At 51.1% G+C, this 17,139-nt stretch overlaps 8 protein-coding genes across 8 annotated transcripts; 5 read left to right on the top strand and 3 right to left on the bottom strand.

The window, feature by feature from the left end:
- Positions 1–152: 152 nt before the first annotated feature.
- On the top strand, positions 153–1,783 carry BDV14DRAFT_165908 (OPA3 family protein). Its single transcript, XM_073767394.1, has 3 exons — positions 153–378; positions 439–1,637; positions 1,696–1,783. Exons 1-2 carry the CDS (start codon positions 319–321, stop codon positions 1,201–1,203), a joined length of 825 nt encoding a protein of 274 aa, XP_073632377.1. The 5' UTR covers positions 153–318; the 3' UTR covers positions 1,204–1,637; positions 1,696–1,783.
- BDV14DRAFT_104569 (uncharacterized protein) lies at positions 1,441–2,437 on the top strand. The gene is made up of 2 exons (XM_073765554.1): positions 1,441–1,945; positions 2,012–2,437. The coding sequence occupies exons 1-2, from the start codon at positions 1,677–1,679 to the stop codon at positions 2,364–2,366; spliced, it is 624 nt and encodes a 207-aa protein (XP_073632376.1). The 5' UTR covers positions 1,441–1,676; the 3' UTR covers positions 2,367–2,437.
- Positions 2,438–2,738: 301 nt separating this feature from the next.
- Positions 2,739–7,585, top strand: BDV14DRAFT_165905 (class I myosin myoA). The gene is made up of 8 exons (XM_073767393.1): positions 2,739–3,065; positions 3,121–3,354; positions 3,423–3,468; positions 3,530–4,012; positions 4,062–5,759; positions 5,807–5,898; positions 5,944–6,721; positions 6,769–7,585. The coding sequence occupies exons 1-8, from the start codon at positions 3,063–3,065 to the stop codon at positions 7,209–7,211; spliced, it is 3,777 nt and encodes a 1,258-aa protein (XP_073632375.1). The 5' UTR covers positions 2,739–3,062; the 3' UTR covers positions 7,212–7,585.
- Positions 7,586–8,015: 430 nt separating this feature from the next.
- Positions 8,016–9,064, bottom strand: BDV14DRAFT_196227 (DUF3632 domain-containing protein; the record flags this gene model as incomplete). Its single annotated transcript, XM_073772392.1, has 2 exons — positions 8,016–8,491; positions 8,632–9,064. 2 exons carry the CDS (start codon positions 9,062–9,064, stop codon positions 8,016–8,018), a joined length of 909 nt encoding a protein of 302 aa, XP_073632374.1.
- Positions 9,065–9,707: 643 nt separating this feature from the next.
- BDV14DRAFT_196226 (uncharacterized protein) lies at positions 9,708–10,514 on the top strand (the record flags this gene model as incomplete). Its single annotated transcript, XM_073772391.1, has 2 exons — positions 9,708–9,764; positions 9,822–10,514. 2 exons carry the CDS (start codon positions 9,708–9,710, stop codon positions 10,512–10,514), a joined length of 750 nt encoding a protein of 249 aa, XP_073632373.1.
- A 1,435-nt stretch (positions 10,515–11,949) lies between these two features.
- On the bottom strand, positions 11,950–12,636 carry BDV14DRAFT_196225 (transcription factor domain-containing protein; the record flags this gene model as incomplete). The annotated part of the gene is made up of 2 exons (XM_073772390.1): positions 11,950–12,113; positions 12,189–12,636. 2 exons carry the CDS (start codon positions 12,634–12,636, stop codon positions 11,950–11,952), a joined length of 612 nt encoding a protein of 203 aa, XP_073632372.1.
- Positions 12,637–13,814: 1,178 nt separating this feature from the next.
- BDV14DRAFT_196224 (uncharacterized protein) lies at positions 13,815–14,265 on the bottom strand (the record flags this gene model as incomplete). The annotated part of the gene is made up of 3 exons (XM_073772389.1): positions 13,815–13,854; positions 13,942–14,066; positions 14,155–14,265. 3 exons carry the CDS (start codon positions 14,263–14,265, stop codon positions 13,815–13,817), a joined length of 276 nt encoding a protein of 91 aa, XP_073632371.1.
- Positions 14,266–15,222: 957 nt separating this feature from the next.
- BDV14DRAFT_187345 (uncharacterized protein) lies at positions 15,223–17,114 on the top strand (the record flags this gene model as incomplete). The annotated part of the gene is made up of 3 exons (XM_073770943.1): positions 15,223–15,952; positions 16,067–16,834; positions 17,083–17,114. The coding sequence occupies 3 exons, from the start codon at positions 15,223–15,225 to the stop codon at positions 17,112–17,114; spliced, it is 1,530 nt and encodes a 509-aa protein (XP_073632370.1).
- Between the last annotated feature and the right edge of the window lie 25 nt (positions 17,115–17,139).

The raw sequence follows: 17,139 nt of genomic DNA, 5'->3' as shown, positions 1-17,139 counted from the left end.
ACATTCAGGCAGGTGACCCGCAGCAACGGCATTGCTGATGTCAGCATGCACAAAAAGTGCAGAATGGACACGGCTGACACCTGACCTAGGTCCGATTGGGACTATTAGTGCCTGACGATCGATCCGCTCAGCCAGGATGACGATGGCGGTGCGACAGGTGCGGGCTTTTCGAGGACCACCGATTCTCCGACTGTCCATATTATTCTGACTCACGCTGGTCTGCAAATTGACATTATCGTCTGCTATGGACACTCTGTCAACATCTGTGTGACTTGAACAACTCCTACTTCTACCCCCGCCTCTCAACCGCAAGCCACCATGTCCCTCACACTTAAACTCTCGTCCCTTGCCATCCGCACCCTGTCAAAGCCGATAGCCGTACGTCGCTGGGACCCTTACCTTGCCGCAAATTCACCGAAAGCATACTGACCTTTTCAGAATCAAATCAAGGCACAGGCTCGCGAACATGAACGATTCCGACGGATCTGCATCTCCATGGCCCAAGGCCTCCATCGACTCGACATGCGGCTCCGTCTAGGTACAATTCGCGACAATGCCGCCGCAACGCGACGAGCCACTGCTGAAGCAGAACTCCGAAAACACAAGCCTACATCGCCGACGGTAAAGACACAAGCTGATACGAAGGCGGAGGAGGAAGCGCTTGCAAAGGTGAAAGCTGCCACATCCGAATCAGATAAGCCCGCGCCGAGACCGCATATCCGTCCGCTGTCAGAGTCAAAAGCCATTGAATCGGGAGCGACATTTATAAGCGAGACATTTTTGTTTATGGTGGCTGGTGGATTGATACTGTTTGAATCGTGGAGATCCAGGAGAAAGGAGAACACACGCAGAGACGACGTCGCGGCTCGTCTGGCTGAACTAGAGGAAGCTGTAGGAGTTTACAGGGAAGCGTTCATCTCTCTTGAAAAGAGCGGGGAGCTACCGCAACCGTCCCGGCGTATCCTCCAGCGAGTGATTGAAGACGTTGAGCCAGAGCCAGTGGTCGCACAGGAGGAGCAAGGATGGTTCTCGACAATCACATCATACCTCCCTTTTACTCAGAGCCCAGAGCAGCAGACTGTGACAACTGCAAGCCAGCAAGTCGCAACTCAAACTGAGCCTCCTAAAGCCCCTGCTGTCGTCTCACCGTCAACACTGACAGTCGTTTCTACCACCTCCGATACAGGAAGCAAAAAGGCCTAGTCTGCTCCCGAATTCTTGCTTCACCCCAGGTCGGAAAAGGTGCTATATGTTGACTGCCAATAGTATTCTTTCTTGGCGGGACATTGGATAGTAAGATTCTGAAAACTTACAGTTCAAGGCCTATGTATACTTGCATATATTTGTATATTAATCTTTTGCATTCCGGCGTTTGTTGTTGTTCTCAGATACCCCTCTCATGGTGACTTCTGAGATCCCGTGCATGGCTTGGGCGTTACTTCTCCCTCTCATATAGAACTCTAATCTACTCCGCTTCTCCAAGGAACAATCTCACATAGTACAGTGTCAGAGACGCACTTCTCTCGAGATGGAGAAGCATCTAGGCATACGAGCTACCTATAGTCCATCTCTTCGCGATCGTTCGCTTTGGAACGTCATTGAACCGGTTCTCGCAGCATCGTCAGAGGACGTCGAAGGTTAGCTTCTTCATCTCCAAGTATAAGCGATCTCCATTAATGATTACCATTGCGAAAGAACGCGCTTCGCAGACTGTCGACTTCATCTTTCAACACAGAAAATGCACGCAAGGACTGCAGGTCCTTCTCTTAACACCGTGCCTCCTTCAAGATTCTGAGAAGCAGAATACCATTCTCCGGCTAAGACACTTCGTTTCCTCGGAGCCGACACCAGCCAGAAAAGGAATTGCGTTGCTTCTGTCAGAAGACGCGTTCACCAGTGCGAGCGGGAAGTACAGCCTGAATGGTCTTCTGGCATTGCAAACTCTGTAATACTCCGATCCCTATTCTCAATCGTGATGAATGTCTCTACTAACTCTACATCACTACATTAGTATGTTCGAGACCCCTGCGATCTCTCTCCCAGTGATACCCATTCCAGACGCTTCCTCTTTCTTTCCGTCAATCCACGAGTACATGACAAATATCGAGGACATTCCGATGGTCAATTCGACTCTTGGCGATTCCGTTGCGTTGCTAACTCATACTACCTCGGACTACCCTCGTACTCTGGACGAGCAGAGTCGCAATGTGTTGAGCGACTTGTTTCCGTCTTTCAAGAAGCTAAGTGCTGCTACTCGTATGCAGGGGGGACAGGGGCTTCTCGTCGACTATCTAGGTCAGGGTACAGCAGGAAGTGTAGTGCGGTTTTGGCAAGAGGACAGTCTGGAAGACGGAACTGGTATGTGATTGCCTAGTTGATGGCGACTACGCCGAGATATATATTTGCCGCACTTCCGAGGGCGCGCTTGGGTCAGTCGTCAGTCACCGCTACTTGCGCATTGAGACCTAAATAACTGCAATCAATACACTCAAGACAAATTGAAAAGCATTAATCCTTTCTTGGAGTTCTCAGGTTCTGTCGATCGTATAGCATCTGGAGTACAGTTCGCGGCTCAATACTGGGGTTAATGACGAAATAGCGCCAGGAACAAAAAGGGTTCACAATTTGCCGCCTGGGTCCAGGCCAAAGGCAGCAAGAATAACTGGGATAATGCTATTAATAACGGATTTAATGGGGATTGCGCGTTGTCGGCCTAAGAAAGACACCCAACGGTGCCACACGTGTAAGGAGTGTGGCGCAAGCGGTGCCCGTTGATCTCGACCTGGACTGGAGAGCATTCAGTTCTCCTCCACAGCGTCATCCCTCTTCCCTCGTGCTCCCTTGCTCTCCCTCTACTCTCGTTCTTCCCTTGTTGCTCCTCTCTCGTAATCTTTCCTTTTTTCTCCTTTCCATTTTCTATATAACCCCGCGGGGACTGGACCTCTTATTTCCGTGTCCCTCCCCCTCCTGGCCTGAGCGTTATCTCCCTCTATTTCCGCGGGTGATTGATAGGCCACATATCTTGTCGCGTGGCGCATTCCGGGTAATCGGTAACAGTCACAATGGTAAGGAAACAAGGTATAACTAGATAGCAACACGGCTAATTGAACTGTCTACTAGGGTCACTCACGACGTCCTGCTGGCGGGGAGAAGAAGAGCCGCTTCGGTCGCTCCAAAGGTACCGCCGATGTGGGCGATGGCCGACAAGCGGGGAAGCCACAAGTCCGCAAGGCCGTGTTCGAAAGCACAAAGAAGAAGGAAATTGGGGTCTCAGATCTTACACTACTCAGCAAAATCTCCAACGAGGCCATTAACGACAACCTGAAGCTGCGATTTCAACATGACGAAATCTACGTAAGCCGGCCGCCCCTGCGTGGAGGGGATGCGCGGGAGTGATGTGTGCTAATGCGATTCCTCATTAGACCTATATCGGACATGTGCTGGTCTCTGTCAACCCTTTCCGAGACTGTAAGTGATTGCATTTTGATCTTGCGGTGCGAACCTGGCTAACTGGCTGCTCTCTGTTTAGTGGGTATCTACACCGATAAGGTCCTCGACTCGTACCGCGGCAAGAACCGTCTCGAAGTCCCTCCCCATGTATTCGCGGTCGCAGAATCGTCGTACTATAATATGAAAGCATACAAGGACAACCAATGCGTGATTATCTCCGGCGAGTCAGGTGCCGGTAAGACCGAAGCGGCGAAGCGGATCATGCAGTACATTGCCAGCGTATCAGGGGGAAGCGATTCATCTATCCAACAAACAAAGGACATGGTTCTCGCGACCAACCCTCTGCTAGAGTCGTTCGGTAACGCGAAGACATTGCGAAACAACAATTCCTCGCGATTCGGAAAGTATCTGTCGTTGGAGTTCAACACGAATGGCGAGCCCGTCGGTGCCAACATCACAAACTACTTGCTAGAGAAGTCGAGAGTTGTGGGACAGATTACAAATGAGCGCAACTTTCACATTTTCTACCAGTTCGCCAAAGGCGCGCCGCAGAAGTACCGAGGTGGGTTCATATGCTTGAGTGTTGACTGCGCCTGCTAATGTCGCTCTAGATTCCTTCGGTATCCAGCAACCTCAGTCCTACCTATACACAAGCCGATCGAAATGTTACGATGTTCCCGGTGTCGACGATGTTGCGGAGTTCCAAGACACCCTGAATGCGATGAACGTTATCGGAATGTCAGAAGCGGAACAGGACAACGTGTTCCGGATGCTGGCCGCAATCCTGTGGCTTGGTAACGTTCAATTCGGCGAGGATGACAACGGAAATGCCGCTATTACGGACCAGTCGGTGGTGGACTTTGTCGCGTACTTGCTGGAGGTTGACGCCGCCCAGGTTAACCAGGCATTGACCATTCGTATGATGGAGACTAGCCGTGGTGGTCGTCGCGGCTCCGTCTACGAGGTCCCGCTGAACACTACGCAAGCCTTGGCTGTGCGCGACGCCTTGTCCAAGGGCATCTACTTCAACCTCTTCGACTGGATTGTTGCGCGTGTTAACCAGTCATTGACTGCCAGGGGTGCCATCGCAAACTCAATTGGTATCCTTGATATTTACGGTTTCGAGATTTTCGAGAAGAACTCTTTCGAGCAACTTTGCATCAACTATGTCAATGAGAAGCTCCAGCAGATTTTCATTCAGTTGACGCTAAAGGCCGAACAAGAGGAGTACGAGCGCGAGCAGATTACGTGGACACCCATCAAGTACTTTGACAACAAGGTCGTGTGTTCGTTGATCGAGGACAAGCGCCCTCCTGGTGTCTTTGCTGCTTTGAACGATGCTTGCGCGACAGCGCACGCTGATTCCGGTGCTGCTGACAACACCTTCGTTGGCCGATTGAACTTCCTCGGACAGAACCCTAACTTCGAGAGCCGGCAAGGACAGTTCATCGTCAAGCACTACGCTGGTGACGTGAGCTATGCTATCCAGGGAATGACCGACAAGAACAAGGATCAGCTCTTGAAGGATTTGTTGAACCTTGTCCAGTCTAGCAGCAACCAGTTCGTGCACTCACTCTTCCCAGAGCAGGTCAACCAGGATGACAAGCGACGTCCACCAACCGCTAGCGATAAAATCAAGGCTTCCGCAAACGATCTCGTCGCAACACTGATGAAGGCTCAACCGTCGTACATCCGAACCATCAAGCCGAACGACAACAAGGCACCGAAAGAGTACAACGAAGGAAACGTTCTTCACCAGATCAAGTATCTCGGTCTCCAAGAGAACGTCCGCATTCGTCGCGCTGGTTTCGCTTACCGTCAGACATTTGACAAGTTCGTGGAGCGTTTCTACCTGCTATCTCCCAAGGCATCGTACGCTGGTGAATATACGTGGACGGGTGACGTTGAATCAGGAGCACGTCAGATCTTGAAGGATACACGAATTCCCGCCGAGGAGTACCAGATGGGTATCACCAAGGTCTTCGTCAAGACACCCGAGACTCTATTCGCTCTTGAGGCTATGCGTGACCGCTACTGGGCCAACATGGCTATTCGAATCCAGCGAGCCTGGAGGAACTACCTGCGCTACCGTACTGAGTGTGCTATCCGCATTCAGCGTTTCTGGCGCCGCACTACCGGCGGTCTTGAGTTCATCAAACTGCGCGACCAAGGTCACCAAATCCTGGGCGGCCGCAAGGAGCGCAGGAGAATGAGTATTCTCGGATCTCGACGTTTCCTTGGCGACTACGTTGGTATTGGTAACAAGGGTGGTCCTGGAGAGATGATTTGCAGCGGTGCAGCTATCAGCAGTATGTATATCAACACCATCTCAAAGAGTATATTACTAACTTCTCAGGTTCTGAGGATGTTCTGTTCTCCTGCCGTGGTGAGGTTCTAGTCTCCAAATTCGGTCGATCAAGTAAGCCTATGGCTCGGATATTCGTCTTGGTACGTACATCCTACCCGATCAAAAGCTTTCACTGACATTCGCAGACAAATCGACATGTCTACATTGTCGCGCAGAACTTTGTCAACAACCAGCTAGTCATTTCTTCAGAGCGAACCATTCCTATTGGAGCCATCAAGGCTGTCAGCGCTTCCAACTTCCGCGATGACTGGTTTTCGTTCGTCATCGGTGGCCAAGAACCCGATCCACTGTGCAACTGCGTCTTCAAGACCGAGCTCTTCACGCACTTGCACAACGCGCTTCGTGGACAACTGGACCTCAAAATCGGACCTCAAATCGAGTACAACAAGAAGCCGGGCAAAGTCGCCACCGTCAAGGTCGTCAAGGAGCCGTCGGCAACTCAAGTCGACACTTACAAGAGTTCGACCATCCACACCGGTTCAGGCGAGCCCGCCAGCTCGCAGTCCAAGCCTACTCCACGAGGAAAGCAAGTCGCCGCTCGACCAGTCACGAAAGGCAAGCTTCTTCGACCTGGTGGTCCAGGCGGTGGCCCATCCAAGCTGGCGTCCAGACCCGCCCCAGAGCGCCGGGCGGTACCACAGCCACAGCCCATGCCTTCCGCACAGCCAACCCCTGCATCAAGGCCTGTTCCACAGCCTGTAGCAGCTGTCGCAGCCCAGCCACACTCCCGGAACTCATCCACAGCGTCTGCTAGGGCACCTCCGCCGCCGCCGCCGCCGCCACCGGCCGCCGCCTCAGGTCCAAAGAAGGCCAAGGCATTGTACGACTTTAACAGCGACAGCAGCGGTATGCTATCGATTCGCGCGGGTGAACTCGTCCAGATTGTTTCCAAGGAAGGAAATGGTGAGTCCTGTCCATTTCAAGTTCTGTACCTTAACTAACCTCTCCAGGCTGGTGGCTCTGCATGAACCTCGACACCTCAGCCCAAGGCTGGACTCCCGAAGCGTATCTCGAAGAGCAAGCCCCGCCCCCCGTCGCTCGACCAACTCCTCCTCCACCACCGCCCGTCGCTCCCCGCGCGACACCAAGCCCTATCCCAGCCGTCAATGGAAACGGCTCCGCCACCGTCGCGGCCGCTAAGTCCAAGGCGCCGCCCCCAGCACCCCCAGCCAAGCGCCCGAACATGGCCGGCCGCAAGACAGCTCCCGCCCCACCTCCAGCGCCCAGAGATAGTGCCGTCAGCATGAACTCTGCTGGTGATTCGTCTGGCGCTAGTGGTCGCGGAACACCGAGTAGTGTCTCCAATGCTAGTCTTGCAGGCGGTCTCGCCGAGGCACTTAGGGCACGCCAGAGCGCAATGCAGGGGAAGCATGATGATGATGACGACTGGTGATTGATGTGCTTTCCGTTCCGTTCTACCTTGCTGCATGTTTTCTCTTCTCCTTTCGTTCGATTCCTTTCCGCACTTGCTTTAGCCATTAGACGGGTTTTTCTTCTTTCTTGATTCCTTCCTCCCATCTTATTCTGTTTCCGTTTCGTTTTCCATCTCTCTTGGTTCCATGCAGTCCAAGTCTTTAGACTTTCTATACCACGCATTCGACACAAGCAGACATTTGGCGCTCGCATACCCGTTTGCTATAGCTATATGCTGTTTGTTTGTTTTTGTTGTCTGCTCTTCGAAAAGGTCATCGTTTGGTTCCGTCGCCGATAGTTGGCCATTGTATGTAGTGAGGAGGTAAAATGCGTACTATACATACTCTTCTTGCTGTAAAACCTGTAAACGGTCATCCACCCGGGAATATCCCCTGAATAATATGCCCTGGAACTAGATGGTCCAACCTTCGAGGGCCTTTCTGGGTCTAGAGTGTAGGGAGTGTATCTGACCACGGGCAGATTGTATGGTCATTGCATTCAATCACCTCTTTGAGTCCCAAATAGTAGACTAGGAATAGTTTCGTTTCTCTGAAGACATTGTAAACTCACAGCCTGATTATAACTGGCTTTCAGCAACAGACCGATCCCAACGATCTGGTCCATTCAGACAAGGGGGTACAGTTTTTTTTTTTTTTTTTCTTTTTTCAAAAACAACAACAAAACAACAAAAAGATAACATATTATCAAAGCACCAAACTCGACACAGCAAAGCCACAAAGCCAAGCCAGTCATCAAGAGCCAAAAACAAAATAACAGTACTAAACTACCCGCTCTCCGCCAAAGCCTTCATAACACCAACAGCCTCCTGGCCCCTCTCATGCGCCTCCCCAGAAACACCAGCAAGCCTCGACACCTCATCAAGCCTACGCACCCAGAACATCCAGCGTTCCAAACCAAGGACCGGACCCGTGTAGAGCCCCCCGCCGCGATGAATTCTTTCCAGATCGGGCGTCACAAGAGCGGGCGCCAGCACGACGGCGCGATAATTGTAGTCGCCGGCGAAAAGAATCCACGTGGACGCGGCGATGATACGTGCGCTGAGGAGCGCAGGGTCGTAGTTGGCGTCGGCGTCGAGTTCTTCCTCGAACTCGCTCATGGCCCAGAGGATGTCGGACGGGAAAGAAGAGTCAAGGCCCGCGCTTTGCAGGCGGGCACTGAAGGCGCTGAGGTTGAGTGCCCTGGTGTTGACGAGCTGACGGGAGGTGCTGCAGCAACGGGAGTTGTCAAGGGGGAAGATGTCTAGAGGGGGAAAGAAAGCGAATGGAATCGCCCGCTGCGTCAGCTTGAATGGGTTCCTGTGAGTATGGAATGTCTGTCTACAGCGAGACAAGAGCGATATAGCAGGAACTATTGAGGAGGGGGAAGAGATCCAGACATACGGTAGTTTTGCTCAGCCAGTTCCTCCATCAGGTACGCCATCCGCGTATGGCCAGTGAAGCTCCCGGTGAAGATAAAGTGCTTGCTTTGTGACAAGCGCACGATGAGCTTTACGAGCTTGTCCTGTGCTGGGTGGTGGTAGGGGATTTGGCGGGCTACATGGATCAGCAGGTGGGACATATCCATCACCACGCTGTGAGACTTTCTCAAGGACCTTTCTCTGGGTGTTTCAAAGGCCGGGTTCTTGGTTGGGGGTTCTGGGAAGTAGGCCATCCCGTTGAGTGATCTGAAGGCCGTCTCCAGGGAGAGACCTTCGTCCTCCTCGTCTGGTAAAAGGTACTGTTGGAGAATTGAGTATGCGGCCTCTGGTGAGTAGGTTCCAGAGGCCTGGCCACGGTGTCCATTGAGCTGCAGGTTTAGAGGCGGAGTTGACATGGTGTGAATGCTGACCAAGATCAACAGGAAGATTTAGAAAGTGTAGATGTGTGAAATGTAGACTAGAAGAGGTTTACGAAGTTTATATCTCAATCTCGAAACAAGGAACGTACCTCCTCTCAATGCCACTGATAAGGGTTGGAATTGATGAAACCTGCAAGAGATCTGCTACAATCTGCTACAACTATGCAACCGTTCTTGGCTTCTGCTAAATACGGAGAAGTTGAACAAGGAGATGGCCTCTGTTGTTTACGTGGGATTTTGCAGGACACATTCAACAGCATGCAAACCATCGCTCCGTACGCATCACAGAGGATGTAATGGATGTAGCACATATGAAGCTCATCTAGAAGAATTGGTTTCGTTCTCAAGCTTGGTTACCGGGATAGCACCTAGATGTAAACAGTCCACTAATAGTGCAGGCTTGAAGGCGTGCAGAAAAGGCAGTGAATACCCTCCAATTCGTAACGCACCAATTTGATATTGCCCTTTCCACACCGGTCATGTTCGTGCAAACGCATTTTCTTTCAACATGCGGGGGGATAGCTTTTCTAACATATTGCTGCCATGAGTTATCCTCTATCCAGGACGCCGACAGCCTCTCTACGCCGATACTCAAATCCCCCAACGAGATGCCCACGAGATGCCCGACAGCCTCAATCCACAAGCTACAATGTTCTCAAAAATCACGGCTGAGAAGGTAGGGCCTGCACCTTCCCCCATGCTTCCTGTCCCTGTGCTGACTGTTGCCTTACAGGTCTATATCTTCCCAAAAGAGTATAAGGACGACCCAGGATTCCCCCGATCCATGCGCATGACCGCCAGCGAGGCCGACTATATCATGGGGATTGCCCCCAAACCTACCCACGACGAGCTTTATGGCGATAGACCCCATGGTCACGAGGACAGGGAGAAAGACTACGCCGAGGAGCGCAAGAGACTGTTGACTCTGGAGGGACACGCATGGGAGATGTTTGACGACATTGTCCTATGGGCTTATCCAGGCACGATCTATCGATACAAAACGGAGAACGATCCACCACGAGCGGCGAAGGAGGTAGGACCGTTACGCATTGTCACAGACAAAGACCGACAACGACAAGGTATGAGCTATCACACCGACAAGAGCGGCCTTAAGAGGGCAGTTGAAAGGACGCAGATAACTGTTGAGGTGCCGAGCATGAGGGTGATTGTCGAACTTCCGGACACGGAGTGCTTGACGGCCATTGTGAAGGGAATTGCATCTTCTTGTGACCGCCAGAAGATAATGCAGTGGAGCTTTGACTGTCTCAGCTGGATCAGAGGGGCTGTACAAAGGGCTATTCAACCTGTTCAGCAGCCGATTGTGCAATGTGTACTCCCTTGGCTGCTTGGTTTTGCCGCTTTCATGATCGCCAGCCATTTCTTTCGCGACTCTCTGACCCCGATTACCGGTCTTTACATTTCTTGAAACAATCACGAATGAGCCCATCGCGAGTTTGGTTCCTTGCTTTGCTGTCTCTGGGTTTCGTTTACTCCGGTGGTGATGGAGACGCCGTCCTCTTTCAAAGACCTGAGTTTCAGCATCATTGTGCAGACGCACACGCATTGTCCATCGATAGATTGGTCTTGTTTGACAGAACCACGAGCCTTGGCCTTCGACAAGTACCCGTTACAACTTTTGATTTCCTTATTGTCGGCCCTGGGACATGTGAAAGAGAGGGGGGAGGGCCAGCGGCTGAACCAAGCAACATGCGACCACGGACCAGCAAACTAGGGCCAGTGCTTAGTAGCCACTACTTTGCTTGATACACGAGATGTGTTGGACCTAAAAATGATGTCTTCTGTCTTCTGCCCGCTCGCTAGATTAAAACATTCTACATCCCATAAACCTCCACAGCATGCGCCTCCTCATGCAAATCTTGGACAGAGAAGAAGCACTCTGAGATATCCTAGGACACAACTCCTTCGTGCCCGGCCTTCCAGACTCGCCATAAAAAAAATCACAAAGAGGATATAAAAACCCCACCCTCATGAACCCCTTATACCCCAGGCCCAGCTCAGTCCCAGTCTCATCACGGTACCGCCCACCAATCGATCATCCAAGCACAAAGCTCTCGTCAAGCCGAGGGAAAGGGCGAGGTTGAGACTTGAAGCGGTCATTACCCATCTAAGCGAGTGGTTATCAATCACCAAGTACCCTTCGAACCGATCACCCTGGCGGCCAAGCTGGCGTGGAGATACTGCTTGATACCCATGAGCGCGGATCTGCGCGATTCAAGCCTCGTTTTAGGACTTCTTGTTGGAGGTGATGGCGTGCTTGCGCGATCATTTGATCAGGCATTCTGGGGCTGTTATAGGCTGAGGATTAGGCTCGTTGGATGCTGGAGTAGATCCCAAAATCCTAGCAGCGTCCAGTCAAACTTCTTCAAGACTACCGTAGGCCACTGTTTATCTGACTCGGCCGTATACACAGTTTGGTAGATAATATACCCAGGTTCTCACCTGGCTGTCTGAGGTTTGTATTACTTTGCTTTGCTTGATGAATAATTGTTTTGCTGCACACTATTCAGACTACTATACATGCATGATCCTTTACCATAAGTCTGAGTGAGGCCCATACCTCTTTTCGCTTAGAACTTGGAGACCAGAAGGTAGGTCCCCTAGGTACTATGATGCAGATCAATATAAGAAGGATCCATAGGTATCCCGTCTCTCTTATCGCATGTTGCTCTGCGGAATAACAGAGAATCGCCTTGAAGTACTTTAGCTCCTTACTATACTGTGAGAGCTATGATATTATGCTATGTATACCCCGGTAGCGAATAAAGTATCATATAACTTGTGACATGGGGAATCTACTACCCATAAAACAGACCACAATAAATAACCCCAAAGAGAGAATCTCAACCGGTATCCTGAACACGACAAGCATCAAGAACAGACCTCGCCGACGAAAGAAACTGCAACCACCTCGGATGCAGGGGCGCCTCGAACCGCGAAATGATCAAGACGAGATGGCCGTACAAGAGTGGGCCTGATACAGACTGGCTGAAGCTTTCGAAAGATACTGCGTCGCGCCACGAGTAGAGTAGAATTAGCATGTGCGTCGCTATACCTATGTATGGTATGAAAAAAGACTTACAAGCAAGCAACCTCGCCTGCGTCCAGATGCGGCCAAAATGCCTAAGCTGTAAATGCAAAACCGTGATATCATGGTCAATCCTCTCGCGCAAGGCACTCGACCTAGAGTCCACCATAGGCATCAACGACTTCCGCTGCAAATCGAAGAAAATGAGCGTGGTGAAGGTCGTAAATGTGATTGCTGGGTCTACGGCGATGCAGAACGCGCTGTTCCATTCGGACGCTAGGCCCGCTATGCCCTGGCATGTTTCGAGGACGCGCTGCCAGCTTCCCATTAGCCAGGCGTCATCTGGTTGTTGCTGCTGCTGTTGGTGTTGATGTTGGCTGCAGTTTACGACTGAGAGGAGAAGCTGTGCCATTCGTATATGGAAGACGGTGATTAGCCGTGCGTGATGGTCAGCGGGGCTCCCGTTTGCGAATGCGTTGCGGCGCGGGTTGTTCTCACCCATTGCGACAATACATTCCCATTCACCTGCGTCGGGAGCACATGCGCCATCATTTTTAACAGACCAGATCATGGGTCAGTCAGTTGTGACTGAAAAGCCTAAGAGTGTCTGAAAGAGAGAGAGGGGAGAAGATCTTCCCGACCAGATCCCCTCCACGATGCTCGTAGATTGCACCAACTCGTAAATAACTGTTAGGCTGATATACTCCCTATACTTGCCTTTTTCGCGTCAGTCAAGTTGACAACATATAGAGATTTTGATGGAATAGATACCAACGAACCTTCTAGCGCCGGTATGGGACCATAATCATCCAGTCATCGTTGCAGCGAATTTCCATAAAGGCCAGAAGCCACTATTTAGAGCAGCAACCATCTGCATCGAAAACACTGGTGTTTCTTGTGATAGTGAATTTTAGCCGCTCGAAAGTCTAGGTTCAACGTGCCAACGAGCACGTCGAGCCAGCCGTTCATTTCCTGCTTTATTGAATTGACGATCGTCGTCCTCTACCATCCTGCCATAGACCGCCTCGTAGGTATCCAGTGGAACCTCATTCCAAGCCCTAATCTGGTGCCGTGATGGAGACGATATAAGATATAAATGTAGGTCCATTAGGTTCTCTCGTGCTGCCTCGGCCTATATGTACACCAGTAGCAGGAGCAGGGCTGGTAGGCGGGATCAGGGCTATCGATGTTTAGGTGCGAATCGAGTACTTGATACTAGTTCGTATGTGTCTACCATCAGGGCTTTTACGTATACACTTTTTGATTGACATGCACAAAATACAAGGTAGGGACAAGATATGGAAAAGGCAGGACTCGATTGGAGTGGACTAGGTGGTTATACTCCCTACCTATGTGAATAAACGGTACTACCTGCAGTCCAGTCATATAAACAAACAAATAAGAATCAAGATAAAGATGCATTGCTATGCTAAACCAAATAAACAAATCAATCATTAAGTAATAAGGACTCCATACTCCTCCGTCCTGCATTTTACACATCTGTCCCCGACTGATAATCATTCCCAGAAGTCCCCGCACAAATAACTCCTCCAGAATTGGTCGACGACTGCATGTTCGTCTGCATCTGCATTGTCATTGCCAGTCACATCCCCACTCGAATTTGTACTTGTGATGGTATTAGGGTTCGGGTTTGGAATAACATTCGGACTCGGTTTCGGATCATGATTGTTGTGGAGGTTTGTAGTTGCCGCCGAATACCCTAGATACCAGAGACAGAATATGTTAGTTAAATCCAAAAAAAAAAGGGAGGAAATAGAAAAAAGAGCAAGGAAAGAGGGAGACAAACTTATTCCAAACCCACCCCAGAAACCCAGTCGAGGCGTCTGCATTGCGCTTCGCCCAGCCGTCGCCGACATTATACTGCTTTTGGTCTTGGAGGCCGGCGAAGAGGCCGCGGCCTGCTGTTGGGTGCTATACAAGGCATATATATAAGTATCTTGTGTGAAGAGAGGTAGATGGGTAGTAGGCGGTGGAAGGAAAAGGAAAGGAAGCGACATACCCGTGTATCAACAGTGCCCTTCTTGACCCATAGATCAGCGCCAAAGTCATTCTTTAGATGGGCTTGGGCGGCTGAGTCATTGGTCTTTGTTGTTGATTTTGTCGAGGACATTTTGGTTTGTTGGTTGGTTGGATTGGTTGGTTGAGACCTGATTCGTTTGGTCTTGATGTTTGTATAGTATTGAGTAATATGTATAGCTCAATATAGTATGAGGTACTGATGTATCAGACAGAAGATGTCTTCAATTGATTGAATTGATGATGATGATAGTAAGAAGTAAGGATACCCCCGCCAACAGACCAGACATCTTATACCAATCCTACACGACGCCATCCGCCATCATACGAACAGACAACACACCGGGGAGAATCGCATTCAGTCACAGGAAGGCATGATTCCGAGTCACCTCACCTCACCACCAGTTCCTACACTACATACGGAGACCGCCGCAAGCCCATAGAGAGACTAAGGACTAGGCAGACAAACGGGCATGAACTGCCGCCCGTCATGGCGGGTGGTATGAGCCGATGTTCCTGGAGAGGTTAATGTCGGGATGGAACCGGTAGACAGGTAAATTGGGCCAATAGAGTGGAAGGAATAACTAACGGGGTATACGAGGAACTGGGTAAATGTTTTGTGGCATGATGGGTTGGGCAGCTTTAGTTAGTGCAGATGCTGTTAGTGCTAGTAGTGCTGGGTGGCATGATTGGGGCTGAGCAGCGAAGGATGCGCGAGATCACGGGGTGTCTTGGCTTGGTGTCGGGCGAAGTAGGATAGAGATATGAGAGTCAGTAGGAGAGAAGATTTTGTTCTGGTGCATTCTATTTTGTAGGAATGTTGATATCGTTGATAACTTTGTAGGTTTGTGCTAGTCCCGTGACATTCTCCTCTCCAGGCTCCAAGCAACCTCTGACCAACCTCAACCAACAACAACCCACAGCAACCAACCACTGACCTCAGTGTACAACCTTCTGTCTGAGCCTCAGCCTCGGCCCTCTCCTTCGAACTCAACCACCATGGCCTCCTCTCGGACTGCCATCACCAACCTAACCCGCTTCAACATTCACAATGCCTCGCTCCAAAACCGGCACATTCCTCTACCACGGTGACCCCCCACCAACCCGCCGCATCAACCTCTCCCTCCCTCCCTCAAAACGCTACGTCACCCTCGCAAAAGAATACAAGTTGCAACTCCTCGACATAACCTCCCTCTTCGACGAACTCGTTTTATCCTTCTTACCCGAATCCTACCTCCCCAGGATAAAATGGCTCGCGCGCCGATTCCTCCGCCGCGTCTACGATAATGAAGAGAACGAAGAGATAAAGGGTATTGCGGAGGTTACGGGAGTGGAGATGTACCTCGTTGTTGCGCTGAATGTCCTCCTCGACTTACTTATGGGGTGTACGAGTGGCGCGGCTCTTTCATTGCCATCTTCTACATCTTCATCTTCATCTACGAGCAAAGAACGAGAGCCGCACATGTTACACTTCCGCACTCTGGACTGGGACATGGCGCCCCTCCGCGCGCTCCTCGTCAACCTCGAATTCGTCGCCAACGGTGATCCTGATTCACCGGTCCTCGCGACTAGCATTACATACGTGGGGTTCGTGGGTGTTCTCACTGGTGTTCGACGCGGGCTGAGCGTCTCGTTGAACTTCCGGCCAAATCACGATGACTCTTCTTGGATTAAGCAGGCTCGGTTTTATGGGGGACATGTCGCCGTGCTCCTAGGGCTACGGAGGTCCATTCCATCTGTCCTAAGGGGCCTCCTAATTCCTCGTTCTGCAACTGGATCTAGTCAATCCACAGTGCCGGACAATGACGAAGAAAGGAAAGAAGGAAACCAGAAGCGAAAGGAAGGAGGATACCTACCCTCCCTCTCCTACTTCCGGAAGACCCCAATTCCCACAGCCCAAACACAAACACAAACACAAACACAAACACACACCCTCCCCCTCGACCAAGCCGTCACCCGCATTGCCGCCACCCCCTCAACAGCCTGCTACATCATCCTCTCAGACGGCCACAAAACAACAGTCCTCGAGAAAGACCGCAGCGCCAGGTCCACAAAGACATACTGCAGCACTTCCTTTATCGTCGCCACAAACAGCGATCGCGAGATGGAGGCCGCGCTCGCGAAGCAAACTCCCAAACAAGACCCTTCCATGACTATGTCTACGTCCTCAAGACAAGAACACACAGCGGCACTCATAACGCCCGACAACAACATCTCACTCCTCGATTTCATCGGCGACAGCAAAGAGCGCAGAGAATGCATGCAGGCCAAATGGAATAAGAAAGTCGCAGACACCAAACGCGAGGAGCGACGCACCCGCCCGAATAAGGATAAATCACTCGTTACAGATCCGCTTCGTCGGACGCGGTCGGCGCGCTTGCGCCCGTCTGGCTCGTCTTCTACCATCGCTTTACAAACCTCCACGAGCATGGCTGATTTGCCGGAAGACCGAGAGCGAGAGCGAAAGCCAGAGCGAGCGTCAGAGCCAGAGCCAGAGCCAGAGCCAACGCTAGAGCTCCTTGTAACAGTTACCCCCGAGGAACTCATCGCCTGGACAACAACGTACCCGACGACCAACGAAATGACGCATTTCAGTGCCGTGATGGATCCCGCTGCTGGGAAGGTTCTCTGGGTGAGGGTTTATGAGGAGCCGTTAGATTGTGGTGGGTTGGAGTAGGTAATTTCACCTATGGCCGTGATGTGCCGTGTCGTGCCTTGCTGTAGATTGACTTGGGTGCGGTTGCTGTGGGTAGGTACAGGTTTGATGAAGAGTTTAAGGTATGCATACTGAATATGTTGATATAGTATGGCTTGATATGGTATGGTAAGTCGATAGCGCAGCGGGTGCATTTGCGTTTGCATATTGTTAATATGTAAGTACTCTGGATATTGGGACCTGCTCGTGTCATAGCGTGGCATGGACATGGTATCTATCTATCGTAATTCGTAAATCTACCCCCGTCTCAAC

This window comes from Aspergillus stella-maris (genome assembly GCF_047715825.1).
Source record: "Aspergillus stella-maris strain CBS 113639 unplaced genomic scaffold BDV14scaffold_5, whole genome shotgun sequence".
NCBI classification, from domain to species: Eukaryota; Fungi; Ascomycota; class Eurotiomycetes; order Eurotiales; family Aspergillaceae; genus Aspergillus; species Aspergillus stella-maris.
This window is presented reverse-complemented; position numbering and strand designations above follow the sequence as displayed.

What these genes read in the sequence shown, in the direction of transcription:
- BDV14DRAFT_165905 (XM_073767393.1), top strand. An exon ending in CGCGCCGCAGAAGTACCGAG is followed by an intron (nt 4,013 to 4,061) that starts GTGGGTTCATAT and finishes ATGTCGCTCTAG; the next exon opens with ATTCCTTCGGTATCCAGCAA. An exon ending in CAGCGGTGCAGCTATCAGCA is followed by an intron (nt 5,760 to 5,806) that starts GTATGTATATCA and finishes CTAACTTCTCAG; the next exon opens with GTTCTGAGGATGTTCTGTTC.
- BDV14DRAFT_165908 (XM_073767394.1), top strand. Translation starts at nt 319, where the DNA reads ATGTCCCTCACACTTAAACTCTCGTCCCTTGCCATCCGCACCCTGTCA. An exon ending in CCCTGTCAAAGCCGATAGCC is followed by an intron (nt 379 to 438) that starts GTACGTCGCTGG and finishes TGACCTTTTCAG; the next exon opens with AATCAAATCAAGGCACAGGC.
- BDV14DRAFT_104569 (XM_073765554.1), top strand. Translation starts at nt 1,677, where the DNA reads ATGATTACCATTGCGAAAGAACGCGCTTCGCAGACTGTCGACTTCATC. An exon ending in CTTCTGGCATTGCAAACTCT is followed by an intron (nt 1,946 to 2,011) that starts GTAATACTCCGA and finishes TCACTACATTAG; the next exon opens with TATGTTCGAGACCCCTGCGA.